Source organism: Podarcis muralis, chromosome 16 (assembly GCF_964188315.1).
Source record: "Podarcis muralis chromosome 16, rPodMur119.hap1.1, whole genome shotgun sequence".
Lineage (NCBI taxonomy): Eukaryota > Metazoa > Chordata > Lepidosauria > Squamata > Lacertidae > Podarcis > Podarcis muralis.
This window is the reverse complement of record NC_135670.1, coordinates 18,533,552-18,548,556: the sequence shown is the minus strand read 5'-3', so window position 1 is coordinate 18,548,556 and position 15,005 is coordinate 18,533,552. Positions and strand designations below refer to the sequence as shown.

General features: G+C 49.0%; 1 protein-coding gene across 1 annotated transcript; it reads right to left on the bottom strand.

Moving 5' to 3' along the window:
• Nucleotides 1-1,998: 1,998 nt before the first annotated feature.
• On the bottom strand, nt 1,999-14,393 carry LOC114587095 (Golgi-associated RAB2 interactor protein 4-like). Its single transcript, XM_028711016.2, has 7 exons — nt 14,262-14,393; nt 9,351-9,512; nt 8,052-8,254; nt 6,835-7,081; nt 3,923-4,206; nt 2,974-3,032; nt 1,999-2,236 (listed from the first exon to the last, which is right to left on the bottom strand). The coding sequence occupies exons 2-7, from the start codon at nt 9,507-9,509 to the stop codon at nt 2,124-2,126; spliced, it is 1,065 nt and encodes a 354-aa protein (XP_028566849.2). The 5' UTR covers nt 9,510-9,512; nt 14,262-14,393; the 3' UTR covers nt 1,999-2,123.
• Between the last annotated feature and the right edge of the window lie 612 nt (nt 14,394-15,005).

The window sequence follows — 15,005 nt, the reverse complement described above, 5'->3', positions numbered from 1 at the left end:
CTTAATTTGTAAGCTGGAACAGAACTGAACTGAACTGAACTGAACTGAAGGGTTCAGCCAGCCTGCTTATATAGAGCTCCAGTACAACATAACTGTAACAACTTTCTGTAACTATCCAATCACTGAACGTCACTTTCGATCCCTTATTTGCATATGTGGACCTGAACTATCTACAGTATCCCCCTGCTAGCCCAGGGTGAGAACTTCAGTACATGAACAAAAACCAATCCAAGAGGGGGAGGGTAGGAGAACAGGCAAGAGAAAAGCCAAAAGGCCCTGCCGGCCGGGCATTTAAACTTTCCCTGGGCGCAGGTGCCAAGGGCTGCTATTGGTCGGTTGGTCCCGTGCCCAGGGGAACGCCCATTAACTTCTGCCGCCATTGGCCAGTTTGGCAGCAGGGACACGATCCGGACTCCAGTAGGATGGATTTCCAGGGAGGAAAGGAGCTGAATGGACTTAACATCCAGTGTGAGGAAGAGTTCTGGGGAACTTAAAAGCTTGCTTCTTCCTTTGTGGGGTTTGTTGATCATTTTGACAGCCCTGCTTTCTTCCACGAAGGCACACAAAGGTACCTTCAAAGGGGGTCAGCCTCTGAAGCAAAGCATCGTGCGCCTTCAGACCAGGCTGTAGCTACACGGTCAAATGGCATCCTCTCCTCCATTCCCAGTCTTTTCTAGAACCATCCCAATGGATTCCATCTCAGGGGGAATCTGCTGCGATTTTCCAAGGTCCTTGCCTAACAGCTGCGGCCAGGGGCAGCTGCTCTTCCTTCTCTCCTCATCACAGCCATGCCAGCCGAATTCACACTGCCATCTGCCTGTTGCTCACATGACTGCAGTCTCTTGATGGGGAGATGGAAGTTGTCTTTGGTGGGGTCCAACCTTTGCAGGCCACACCACATCCATTTAAGCCAGGTTGGGGAGAAATGAGGCTGGACATTGCTCCAGAGAGCATCCTTGGGTTCAGACTCTGAATTGCCCTGGGCATGTCCAAACCCAGCCTTCCCAGGAATAAATAAGCTTGTAATGTGAGCAGGAACTACAGTGATTTAGAAACTGTGGGACGAGTTCTGGCTGACACCAGCCAGGAAAAGAAGCTGAGAAAACCTGGCTAGTTTCTCTTGTGTAAATAGTTTGGTAGCTTGTTCCTTCTAATCCAGTCGCTGTGGACCATTCGAAAGCTTGCAGATACTACAAAGCGCTCCCTTACATGAATAAACTTAGCAGAGTTATTGTAAACAGGCCTGGCCCTAGGGATAGGCATGGCCAAGAATCTGTTCAGAGCCCTGCAGCTCAGAAAGGCCTTTCGCCAACTGGGCCTAGTCACTCGCTGCACCCTTACCTTGGGTATGATATACTGCTTTTAAATGAGACCTAAGCCATTTTAGGGGGGACGCAGGTGGCACTGTGGGTAAAACCACAGAGCCTAGGGCTTGCGAATCAGAAGGTTGGCGGTTTGAATCCCTGCGATGGGGTGACCTCCCGTTGCTCGGTCCCTGCTCCTGCCAACCTAGCAGTTCGAAAGCACGTCAAAGTGCAAGTAGATAAATAGGTACTGCTCTGGCGGGAAGGTAAAAGGCGTTTCTGTGCGCTGCTCTGGTTCGCCAGAAGCGGCTTAGTTATGCTGGCCACATGACCCGGAAGCTGTACTCCGGCTCCCTTGGCCAATAAAGCGAGATGAGCGCCCAACCCCAGAGTCGGCCACGACTGGACCTAATGGTCAGGGGTCCCTTTACCTTTACCTTTAAGCCATTTTATGGCTCCAGTCAAATGTCTCCACAGTACAAAGAGTTCTAGTGTTGTGAGAGAGTGAGAAAAGCTTTCCTCTCTCCATGCCAGACATACATTGATAAATTTCAATAATGTCACCTCTTACTCGCCTTTTCTCCAAACTAAGAAGTCCCAAACGCTGCATGGGGTGTCATGCCTTCCCCTTGGCCAGACCCCTCTTAACCCTCCCCTCTCCTGCCCCCACCGGCCTCCCCTCTCCCCTGTGCCTCTTGGCCCAAGACTCACAATGGTGTGGTTTTTCTAGCCATTGTTTTTATTAAAGTCAGAGATGGTTGGAGAAGAGGGGAAAGCATCTCTGTCCCTTTGGGGCCTCTTCTGCTTCTTGGGCCTCTCTCAATGCCTCCTCTCTCTGCCCCCCTTTCTGCTTCCTTTGTGGTGTTTGTGGCTGGTGCTGGAGAAGGAACCCATGAGAATAGAGGAGATCTTGCTGGGGCTCCGGCTGGCAGCTGGAGGGAAAGGAGGAGAGACCCCGAGAGGAGTCAGCGGAGCTGCTCCCACCACCTTCACCTGCTGCCCCTCCCCTCCATGGGCACAGGCATGCAGCACTGCCCCTACCCATCTTTGGCTGTGCCAGGGGTAGACAAACGTGCCCACCCCCGCTGTTGCTGGACTACAGCTCCAACATTGGTCAATTGGTCATGCTGGCTGGGGATCATGAGAGCTGGGAGTCTAACCAACGTCTGGAGCCTTTCCTATTGAAGCGTGCAATGAATTTATTCCTGCACTGCAGAGGGTTGAACTGGATGACCCTCAGGGTCCCTTCCAATTCCATTGATTCCATTGCCTTATTTTCAGATGCCACAATTCTCAAATCCATTTGATTTTGGAAATGTTGATCCAGTATGGCATCCCTGGATTAATGGGTGGATGGAGAGTCATGGGTTAAGGGCTTCTGCTTGTCCCTTGCCTGGAAAGCACAGCTTCAATAGGTTTTCTGCTTGTCCAATGCTTTCTAGGCACAGTCTGAGTAGTTTCCATTTGCGCCACCACTTTCCTTGGAAAACCTGTCCTTTGCTGCTGAATCGCAGCAAATGCCAATCTGCAGAAAACCCGATTGATGTTTGCTCTGATTCAGCGGAGGGACAGGCAGAAGCATGGCTGATCCCTTAGATGCTTACAGTGGCATGGATCTTCCATTGTGTTTGGGGATGGGCTCTGGGAAGCTGGCCGGAGCAGCTCTTACCTCTCTTTGATGAATGGCTTCGGCGTGACTTGCTTGACCTTTTCCTTCTGCTGCTTTTTCTGAAACAGGAAGAGCACCTGTGAGAATGGCTGCCATGTCCATGTGAAACCTCCTCCATTCGCCATTCACCAGGAGGACAATCAGAAAGTGGGTGTGGTTCCCCCCATCTCACAATTAGGGCTTGTCCACACTGGAGTTTACTGTGGGTTTGCCGCTTTTTGCAGTCCCATTTAATTAGCACAATCCACAAACAGCACCAATCTCAATGCTTTCCTCCTGAAAATTTGATTTACCAGATACAGGATGTACTTTGACAGGGGGGCACTGTTGACTCCGCCCTCCCTGAGCCTGCCCAGGCCTTGCTGCTGAACAACATCAGCCCCAAGCTGCTTTGCAAGGCTGCAATGATCCCTGCCTCACAAAGCAACACAAGGCTCACGCTGCCCTCTCTGAGCAGCTTTGCAAGGCTGGAATCTGATTAGATCCCAGCCTCACGAAGCAGCACAGGGCTGGCTTGGGGAGGGCGGCATGAACAACACCCCCTAAAAAATGTGCCTGGGGCGATCGTCCTGGCACACACCCCCTACACCCCTGCCACTGTGAGAACAGAATTCTGCACAAGATGGGCCTTGGGTCTGATCCAGCAGCCAGACTGTTCTTATACTATAGAATATTGGGAACTAGCTGTCCAAATGACCATATGGGTAGCCAACGTTGTCAGAATACAACTCCCATCATCCCTGACCATTGGATATGTTGCCTGGGAGTAATGGGAGCTGGAGTTCAAAAACATCTGGTGTATGTGTGCACCACCTAGCTTGCCATAATGTCCAACTGGAGCTTTCTGTCAGCGTATGTTTGTCTGGGGTGGTATGGGTTGAACCCTTTCGCCGTCAGCCTCAAATCCCAGCTCCCCGCTCTGGCTGCCAGCACAAAATTCCCCTGGTACCTGCTTCCAGACGAGCGGTCCTTATGCCTCCTGTCCTTCTTGTCGCCCTTGGAGGACCTTTGAAGGAGCTCTTTGGAACTTGGACCCTCTGAAGGTGGGAGGCTCTCTGATTCTGCTGGTATCCCTTGGCTGGGAGTTAGAGATGGGCTGCTGCTGGGTTCAAGGATGCTATACTGATTCGTCAAGGGCTCAGCTGGGTTCCTCTTGTCCTCTTCGTCTTGCAAAGTGCTTAGGACTTCTGCAAGGGTGTACTCTCTGTCCGCAGGGAGCTGGGGCGCAGGATTCTGGGTGGATGGGGAACAAGGTATTTGAAACAATGGGCATGGACCTAATTTTCTTTCCTGGGGACAGAGGCAGATTTAGGGCAGCGCGCCCAGTTTCCCCACATTGGGTGCCAAGCCTAGGGGGTGTCACAAGGCGTCACAACTATGACATAGTGAATTGAGCAGAACAGAAGGTGAGATGTGGGAGGGTGCCAAATTTTCGGCTCACACAGGGTGCCACTGAAGTTTCTACAACTATTTGGCTGTAACATTATTCGTTTGAAGAAAGTTCTATTAATAAAGCTTTGGAACCATATTTTGGGTCCGGACAATATTTATTCCAAGAGGAGTCAGTTTTTATCCACCCGATTGCTTCAAGCTGTGTAGTAGTAATACCTGCAATATGTTGTAGGGATGGACAGACATGAGGCTTGTCAGACTGACTTTGCTTGCTGTTTGCTAGAACCGTCAGATCACCCAACCAAAGCCAGGTGCAAAAGATAGAAATAAATAATGCATTTTGAGCATAGGCTGAGGCTAGGAAGAGGTTTTCAGAACCTGAAATGAGTGGCGCTCACAGTCCTCTCACATACACACTCACGTTACAGATAGGTACCCGTGTTGGTCTGCCATAGTCAAAACAAAAAAAATTCCTTCCAGTAGCACCTTAAAGACCAACTAAGTTAGTTCTTGGTATGAGCTTTCGTGTGCATGCACACGAAAGCTCATACCAAGAACTAACTTAGTTGGTCTTTAAGGTGCTACTGGAAGGAATTTTTTTTGTTTATACACACTCACGGTTACTCCAAACTTACTTTATTTTAGCTGCCTTATTTAAATGGAGAGGAAACAATGTGTACAACTAGTATTCAGAAACCTTTACTAATCTACTTCAGAACATACAGAGCTCTACCAAGCGCTTCCCAATCTAACAGCACTCCACCCCAGCTCTGCTAAGTAAATTCCCTTTAGACCTTTTTCAGCTGGGGTTCCCCAGATGCTGTTGGGCTGGGACTCCCATCATTCATCATTCATCCCAGACTAACTGCTATGCTGGATGAATTATAGTCCAACAGCATCTGAGACTCCAAGGTTGAAGAACACTGCTTTTTAAACAGCTAAGACCAGTTCAATGTACTGTTATAGATTTGAGGGGTCTAAACCATACCTGTGGGTATAATCTAGACCAGTGATCCTGTGTGTGGGAGGCTAGAATCTGTAGGATGAAGCTGACTGAACCAATCAGGCCAGTTCATTTGTCAAGGTAATGGCCTCAGCTGCTCAGTTAAATAAATACCTGTCATTCACATCTTAAAAGAGTGAGCTCTGTTCCCATAGAGACATGTGGGTGAGTTTTTCCCCCATCTGTTCTCAGTGGCGTAGCGTGGGTTGTCAGCACCCGGGGCAAGGCAAGATTTGCGCCCCCTAACCCGTGGATTTGCGCCCCCTAACCTGTGGATTTGCCCTAACCCCAGATGTTGCGCCCGGTGCGGCCGGCCCCCCCTGCACCCCCCACGCTACGCCACTGTCTGTTCTGGTTATATGCCACATCATCCTAGGATGGAGAATAATAGGCCAAGACTGTGTATGTGAAAGTTGTGAGAGAATTTTTGCTAATGCTGGCAGCTGGAGACTCAGAGGCATGTTTTGCTCAGTGCTGGACTCCGAAGCTAAGGCTTTGGGCTTCCCTGGAACTCTAACAGGGAGGCAATATCCGTTGTGGTGTTAATGCTGTGTGCCCCTCCATCCTATGCTCAGGTTGAATATATGTGTCAAGAAATCCATATATCATAAAGACGCCACAGTCTCTGTTGACCTTCAATCCAAGGAAACTGAACCCTAGGAAAAAGCAAGCACGCCTGGAGTCTCTCACCGCTCAGAGATTGGGATGTGTGCAACACTGGTGTCAGAAGTGCTGGAGAAGAGCAAAGTGGGGTGTCTGTGAAGGGATGGCAGAATGCACCTCAAACAGTAGTCCTTGGTGCAAGAGCAGGGATGGTGGAAGTCTTCAAGGATTATCCTACTTCCATCTCCAAAATGGTAGAGATCATCCATCTGTGAGAATGGAGAAGGCTGGGGTCTTCTGAAGTAATCTTTGGTGTGAGAGGAGTGTGTGTGTCCCTATTTTCTGTTGGGAATCTGAATACGTGCAGCTATGCACACAGAGTCAATTAAGGTTTAGCAGACAGCCAAGGCAATGTGAAGGAGTAAGTTTGCCTGGTGATACAGAGGCATGGAGACAGCTCCATGATTGGTCAAGCTCTCTCACAGGAATATTGATTAATGGCCTTCTAACTGGAATGTACAAGTGTCAGTGTAGGAGTTGTGAGTCGTATGAGAGAGCAAGTTAAAGATCCGTGTTCTGTTCTGCTCCTGTAAATAGGCACTGTATATAATAAACACCTAACCACAAGTTACTGGTTCCTGCTTCATCCATCCTGTCTGCAGCCAAGTTGCCAATTGCTTTTGTGAACTCTGCGTGTGCTCTGCTAGGTCTGGCTAAGGTCCTGCAACTAGTCAGAAAGTTGTGAAACACCAATAGGTTTTGCCAATATTTTCACCTTCCTTTCCCACATCCCCCCTGCATTCCCAAGGTTCCGGGTGTCCTACTTTTAGGGGCTTCACTTCCATCACCCCAAAGGAACTCACAGCTGTAGCGTTGAGAGCAGGCTGGCCTGGCTTCCATAGGTCTTCAACAGGCTCCTTCTTCAGGCTAACGTCCGAGGGGGGTCGCAGCAGGTGGACAACCTTGACCCATGACTCAAACTCACTTTCCTGTGTATCTGGTAGTGGGCAGAGCTGGAGGTAGAAAGTGCGGCCGGTGGACATTTTGAATCGGAGCTGTTGCTTATCAAAGTCGTGGATGGAGATCTTGACGAAGCACAAGGGAAGGAGCCTGCATGGAGACAGGGAGAGAAAGCAGGAAGATCTGTATGTGTGTTTGTTGTTGGAGTGCAAAATGGGGTCTATGAACTGACTTGCCGTCACACCACAATCTGCACCCCCTTTGTTTATTAAGACTTTTTAATGCCATGCACAAGATTTAGGAACTTTCACTGAAATAGCACAGCCATTCTTAAAAATTACCTCTGAAAGCAGCAAGAGAATTTAGAATGAAACAAAGTGAGGTCTGCTACACTCACGTCCTGCTTGTGGGCTTCCCGTTGCGGTTGCCAACATTTGGGAGCCAGTGCCTACAGTTCCCAGAGCTCCCTGTAAGGTGGGATCGACTGTTAAGCCATCCTGGAAATTACGGTCGGCCCAATATATTTTTGGTACCTGAGGTAAACCACAAAATGGCGCCCCCTTCCCCACCAGGTAAGAAGGGGTGAGTGAAAATCTACATCAGGAAGAAGGGAATAAAGACCTATACAGTGGTACCTTGGGTTACATACGCTTCAGGTTACAGACTCTGTTAACCCAGAAATATTACCTCGGGTTAAGAACTTTGCTTCAGGATGAGAACAGAAATCGCGCAGTGGTGGCGCAGCGGCAGCAGGAGGCCCCATTAGCTAAAGTGGTGCTTCAGGTTAAGAACAGTTTCAGGTTAAGAACAGACCTCCAGAAAGAATTAAGTTCTTAATGAGAGGTACCACTGTATTAGGATCTGCTGTCCCTGTGGATCCTGCCACCTGAGGCAGTCACCTCACTTTGCCCCATAGGTGGGCTGGGCCTGCTGGAAATTGTTTCTCTATGGGGATAATAGGGGTCTCCTAACCACTCTCAGCACCCTTAACAAACTACAGCTCCCAGAATTCTTTGTGAGGAAGTCTTGACTGTTGTGCCATAGTGCTCTAAATCATGCAAATGTGGCCTTTTTAAGCAGGGTGCTGCCTTGGTGTGAAAATGGGCAACCTGGGCCTCACCTGGTCAGCTCAAACCTCGTATTCATCGAAGTGCGGTGTAACCGGGCGGCCTGGAGGCTTTGAGGCTGCTGTCGGGAAGGGAATATTGGCCGGGCCAGCAACAGCACGTTGGGGACCTGAAGGCCTGGGCTGGTGGCCGCAATGGCAACCCGCACCATCTGGACTTGATTGTGGACGTCCAGGGTGCCACCTCGCTTGCTGACCTGCAATGCAAAGAGAAGTTACCATGTGATGACTGTTGGATCAATCCATCAACCTCTGATGGATGATTTAGAAGGATTGGGTCCGGCATCATTTTCGCTACGTGTGTGTGTGTGCCAGTATCCATACTCGGCAGAGTGACATCTCAACGCAGCTCCTTCCTTGGAAGTGTATTCAGGGTTGAAGGTACACACAGCAGCCAATGAACACTCTTGGGCGCCATAAATATTCGATCCAGTGTAGAAGCTTACTTGACAGGCATAAAAGCATATTGGTAGCAAATATATACAGACATCCACCACTGCTGTGGTCAAGGCATGCTTAGAGTCCAACAAGAGTCCAAGACTCACTCTCCCTGCTTTTCACCTCCCTTTGCGCTGGGGAGAAAAAGCTGACACTGCCTTTAGGAGATAGAGATGAACTCCTCTAACAAACCAGCCTAAGAAGATAGCTCCCCAGAACGGGTCTGCTTCCAGTGACACAGACTGAGCAAAGTCCCCCTGACAAACATCACCTCACTTCTCTGCAAACAACAGACATCACTCCCTATGTTCCTGGAGATTTAACAGCTATGTACTGAACTGTACTCAAAACTTGACAGCACAGCCTGCAATTCCATACTGCTCCAGTAGGGATAGGAAAACACTCCTGCTTTTAACTCCACAGAAAACTAACTTCAGGCTTACCAGACTTACTAGACTGCAGATGTAGGTTACCAGCTAACATCCTCACTGCATCCGAGAAACTCACTGCCACTAGAACAGAAAAACAGCAGCCTAAAGTGTTTGCTTTAGGCCCTAGACGTGGCGGCATGTCTCGTATCAGCATCCCAGACTATTTGTAGGGGAGGTTACAGCAGGGAGAATTCTGCCAGGGCCAGATTTTCCAAACATGTTTCTGCAGCGACGGAGAAAGGGGAACTCTCTTCGGCTGAGTTTTGCCCAGTTCTTGAGAAACTCTGGATGTGAGTTGGGGAAGGATATTGACTCAGTGCTCTCCCCCCCCCCCCCCCCGCGTCTTGCATGCAAAAGGGTGTTGAGTTCAACGCCCGGCATTTCCAGAGTCCCAGGAAGCAAACTGAGGAGCAGGTTCCCGTACCTGGACAAAGTCGCTTTCAAACATGGTGGCACACTTGAACAGGTTGTACTCCCCGGAGCGTAGTTGGCGCTGGAGGGGCCCCATAGCTGTATTGAAGAGGCCTTTGGTGGCGATGTGACTGGGTGGTTTAGGCGCCTCCATCGTCTTCCCTTGCTCCATGGCCTACATGGGGTGTGAGAGACTAGTGGTTAGAACAAAAGCAGGGAGGGGCGAGAGGCAGGCAAGAATTAAGGGCTGCAGCAGATAAGTATATGTGTGCATGTGTCAGGCTACTGTTATAAAGGCACAGGAGCAAAGCTGAGAGGAAAAGGTGGCAACCTTCCCTGAGTGCCTTGGTTTGTGAGTTGTTTTTGCAGGCAGGATTGCCAGGTTTCCCATTGACTGCTGCTCCTGTGCCTTTAAGGCCTCTTGATTTGCAGACCTTTTCAGGTTAGAAAGCTGTAGGTAGCTGTAGGTCAGGCATAGGCAAACTCGGCCCTCCAGATGTTTTGGGACTACAACTCCCACCATCCCTGACCACTGGTTCTGTTAGCGAGGGATGGTGGGAGTTGTAATCCCAAAACATCTGGAGGGCTGAGTTTGCCTATGCCTGCTGTAGATCTTGACCTTGTAGGTGTGGCTTCTGCAAAAGCAGATCAAGCTCTCCCCTCATCAGTTGGCAACCCAACTCATGGGGTAATGGGGCTAAGGACATGCTCTGGTGCCTGTGCTCATCGCTTGCTTCTACCACGGCTTGTTTAAAGGGTGTCAGCAACTGACCTGTGGTCTTTTTCCGGCCCCTCCTGCCAGCCCTGCTCAGTCCCTGTTTTTCCTAGGCCCCTTGGATGTCGCTCTCTGCGGGAGCAATCTTGTGATGTCATCCTTCCCTCTATGACCTCTCACTCCATTGCCATGGATCTGCCTGCAGAATCTTGAGCCAAGGCTCAAGGGTCCCTGGGACTGCCACCTTTTTGTGTTTCACAAGAGGGTTCTTGTGGATGCAACAGCCGCAATGTGGACAGCAGAAATGCAACTGATACAGAGGTTGCCGCACGGCGGTTATAAAGGCACAATAACTCCATCTAGTGGAAGAAACAAAAACACACTTTTCTGAAGTGCAAACTTTTGACCAAACGCTAATGTCTTCTCCCACACTATTGTTTATCCTTGTTAATAGACTGCCAAATCAAGTGGGCTTTTAGCAACCATGGTCATTTAATTTCATGCCTAACTGATATTGCAGAATTAAAATGTTTAAAAAATAAATAAGAACGGAACACCTGAATAGCTCCTTTGATTAGAACACGGTGCTGATAATGCCAAGGTTGCAGGTTCAATCCCCTTATGGGACAGCTGCATATTCTGGCATTGCAAATAAGGTTACCAGATTTTTTTCAATGAATCCGGGGACACTTTTCAACTTCCATGGATTTTGTATGGGGACAGATTTGTAAATCCGGGGGCTGTTCCCGGGAAACGGGGACGTCTGGTAACCTTGACTGCAAGGGGTTGGACTACATGATCTTTAGTGTCCCTTCCAACTTTACAATGCTATGATTCTAAGAGCCTGTTGGATCAGGCCAATGGCCCATCTAGTCCAACTGGGAAACCAGCTAGCAGAACCCAAGCAGAAGAGCCGTCTTCCTTCCTGGTACAATAGTCAGAAGCATTACTGTTTCCAACCAGGGAGGCAGAGCATTGCCACTGTAGTTAATAGCCATGGACAGCCTTATCCTTCATGAATTTATCTAATCTTTTTAAAAAGCCAACTAAGTTGGTGCCAATCACTGCCTCCTGTGGCAGCGAGTTCCATAGTTTAACTATGCACTGTGTGAAGAAGTCCTTTCCTTTATCTTTAAGGTCCATATATAGCAACACCCTAGAGGTCCTGGGCCCTAAGGAAGTTAGATTAGCCTCAACCAGAGCCAGGGCCTTTTCAACACTGGCTCCGGCCTGGTGGAATGCTCTGTCTCATGAGACCAGGGCCCTGTGGGATCTGATCTCTTTCGGCAGGACCTGTAAGACAGAGTTGTTCCACCTGGCCTTTGGCTCAGAATCAGTTTGATTCCCTCCCCCTCTTTCTTTTTCCTTTCTCCTCCTAATTGTTTTAATGTTGTATCTTAATCTTTTAAATTGTATTTTAATCAACTTGTTTTTATTATTGGTTGTTAGCCGCCCTGAGCCCGGTCTTGGCTGGGGAGGCTGGGGTTAAATAAATTATTATTATTATTATTATTATTATTATTATTATTATTATTATTATTATTACTGTCCTGAATCTTCCAGCATTCAGCTTCATTGGACGTCCACAAGTTCTGGTGTTATGAGAGAGGGAGGAACAACACCAACAACAAAATCTCTATTCACTTTATCTAGGCTGCACATAATTTGATAAACTTCTATCATGTCACCTCTTACTTGGCTTATTGCAAGTTTTCATCACAGAGGAGCCATAAACTGAAACTGACACGGGGACAAATAGAAGAAGACGCATTTACCCCAGTATGGTTCCCCCAGCCCAACAAGACAACAACAACAATCCACCGACAGCTTATGAATCAATCTGGCTAACCTGATCCAAAAACACACACATACCCCACCCACACACAAAAACAAATCTCATTACAGTGGTACCTCGGGTTACAGACGCTTCAGGTTACAGACTCCGCTAATCCAGAAATAGTACCTCGGGTTAAGAACTTTGCCTCAGGATGAGAACGGAAATTGCACGACGGTGGCACAGTGGCAGCTGGAGGCCCCATTAGCTAAAGTGGTACCTAAGGTTAAGAACAGTTTCAGGTTTAGAACGGACCTCCAGAACGAATTAAGTTCTTAACCCGAGGTACCACTGACAACCAACCACACCCTAGGCTGCCCCCAACCTCTCTCACCACCAAGGAAATACAAGCAAATAGTAATAGAACCCACACAAATGACGCTAACACAAAACCCCACACATACACTAAGTCGAAGAATAGAAGCATTGCCACCCAACCCCAACCCCTCACCATGCCCCCTCCTCCTCCTCTCTCCCCCTCTTTTCTTCCTAACCTAACACTGTATGCCACACTAATGTCTCACAACAAATGAAACTGATCGGTAGAAAACGCAACTTGAAAAAAGAGACAATGGACGTATTTGTAAAATCTTTAGCAAAAATATATCATAGAGGAGCCGCCCCATCCCCTTGATGGCTGTAGCCAGAATGTTGAAAGTGCTGAAAGTGGTATAAGCAGTGCCGGATTTACGTATAAGCTAAACAAGCTATATAGCTTAGGGCCCCACTCTCTTGGGGGCCCCAAAATTTTTTAAAGGAAAAACAAATCTGGATGTACATTTACAAAATACAAGATAGAAAACCAAATAAAATAAAACCTACATACAGAAGCAGTGTTTTGTGTTGTGTAGTCTCCTATTTCTTATGTGCAAATGGCTTTAGACACCTATTAGGTCCATAAATTATGTTATGTGGCTGGTTGTTGGGAAGCTGTTTTAAGTGGTGGGGCACTGTTCAAATAATGGACCGCCCTCTGTAAACTAGGACATATAGCCATTCTGCTAAGTGTGCCTAGCTCAGTCTGCTCCAGCCAGGTTCTTAGGCAGGTATGAACTTTGCAAGAGACAGGTAAAAACACCGTAAGGAGGGACCCCTCTTCCAAATGGCTTCCAACACCCTGAGAAAGGAAACAAATGATTAAAGAACTAGAAGGAGTGTTGCATAGCGGTTAGTGTCGGAGCTGGGAGACTAGGGTTCAAATCACCATTTAGCTATGAATCTCACTGGGTGATGTGGGGCCAGTCACTGCCTCAACCCACTCTGCCCCACAGAGTTGCTGTGGGGATGGGGAACCATGAGGGGGGGGGGAACCATGTGACCACCTTAAGCTCCTTGGAGAAAAAGGCAGGAGGGTAATAATAATAATAATAATGGTAATACTATTTATACCATGCCCTTCTGGCTGGATTTCCCCAGCCACTCTGGGTAGCTTCCAGCACATATACAAACATAATAAAATGTCAAACATTAAAAACTTCCCGATACAGGGCTGCTTTCAGCAGTGGCGTAGCGTGGGGGGTGCAGGGGGGGCCGGCCACACCGGGCGCAACATCTGGGGTTAGGGCAAATCCACAGGTTAGGGGGCGCAAATCCACGGGTTAGGGGGCGCAAATCCACGGGTTAGGGGGTGCAAATTACTTGCCTTGCCCCGGGTGCTGACAACCCACGCTACGCCACTGGCTTTCAGATGTCTTCTAAAAGTTGTGTACAGTAGTTCTTTATCTCCTTGATATTTGATGGGGGGGGGCATTCCACAGGGCAGGTGCCACTGTAGACAAAGCCCTCTGCCTGGTTCCCAGCAACTTGCAAACTCAATAAATGAGTTTCATTTTTAAAAAAGCTAAAACAGATGGAGCACTTGGGCAAATCCTGCCTCCTTAAAAGCACCAGATTCACCTTAAATTATCTTCCCCCAAACCTAGGACCTTCCAGAAATTTTTGACCATGCCAGTGCAATAAACCATGCTGGCGGGTGCTGATGGGAGTTGTAGTCCAAAACATCTGGGTTTGGGGCAGGGAAAGCCGCCTTAGGGCAGGCATGGGCAATCTCGGCCCTCCAGATGTTTTGAGACTACAATTCCCATCATCCCTGATCACTGGTCCTGTTAGCTAGGGGTCGTGGGAGTTGTAGTCCCAAAACATCTGGAGGGCCGAGTTTCTCTATGCCTGCCTTAGGGTCGCTTAGGCTTGCAAGCCGCGCTGGAAGCGAGAAAAGAAGGGAAGCAGTAACTTATCCCCGCACCTCCCCAGTTCCCCAAATGTGCGTGACTGGCGGGACTGCCCCTCTCAGAAACCAGCAGAGGAAGCCTGATGATGCCACAGGCAAGCACCGCCTGGAGATGCAATAATGGAGGCGGCGGCGGCGGCGGACGAACCCCAACAATCAGGAGGAGGCTGGCATTCCCTTCCTTGAAGCTGACAGCCCTTTGCGTCGCTCATTGGCTCTATCCACCCTCTCCGACGCCTCCTCCGCTTTAAGAAAAGAAGAAGAGACTCGCTTTGGGAAACGCCATCAATGGAGCCTGCGGAGCAGCTGGATTGGCTCGTTTGGAAAGGCTGGCTCCGCCCCCTCGCCTGGGCTGCCTTTTGAATGGAGAGGGTGAGAAGGGAGCGGAGGGCTCGCTCTAATTCAGGCTGAAGGATGAATAGGGAAGCGGGAGGAGAGCGCGGGGGGGGGGGAGTCTGTTGGAAAGGGGCTCTTTTGTCAGGCCGTCTTCCCACTGAGGCTGCAAGCCGAGGCCGGGGGAACAAAGGTCTTCCAGCATCAGCCTCGGTCCCCTGCCTGCTCCCACCCCGGTCCCTCTGATGCAGTCCTTTGCCATCCCCCCACCCCCACCCCAGACAGAGCACCCGATAGATCCCCTCCGAAGGCCGGCCAGGATTAGCCTGGCTGCGCAAACCCACTGGATTCAGAGAAGTGACTTCCCCACCCCGGATGAATAAAGCTGTATAAACTTTAAAAAACAAAACAAAACAAAGAAGTGACTTACACTGAACGAATAGTTTCTAATATTATTAATTAATTCAATATTTTCATTTTGAAATCTCTTTCTGTGAAGTATCTCGAAATGATCAGATCATGCCTCGTGGCGCCTTAGGTTTCTCAGGACCAAACTCCA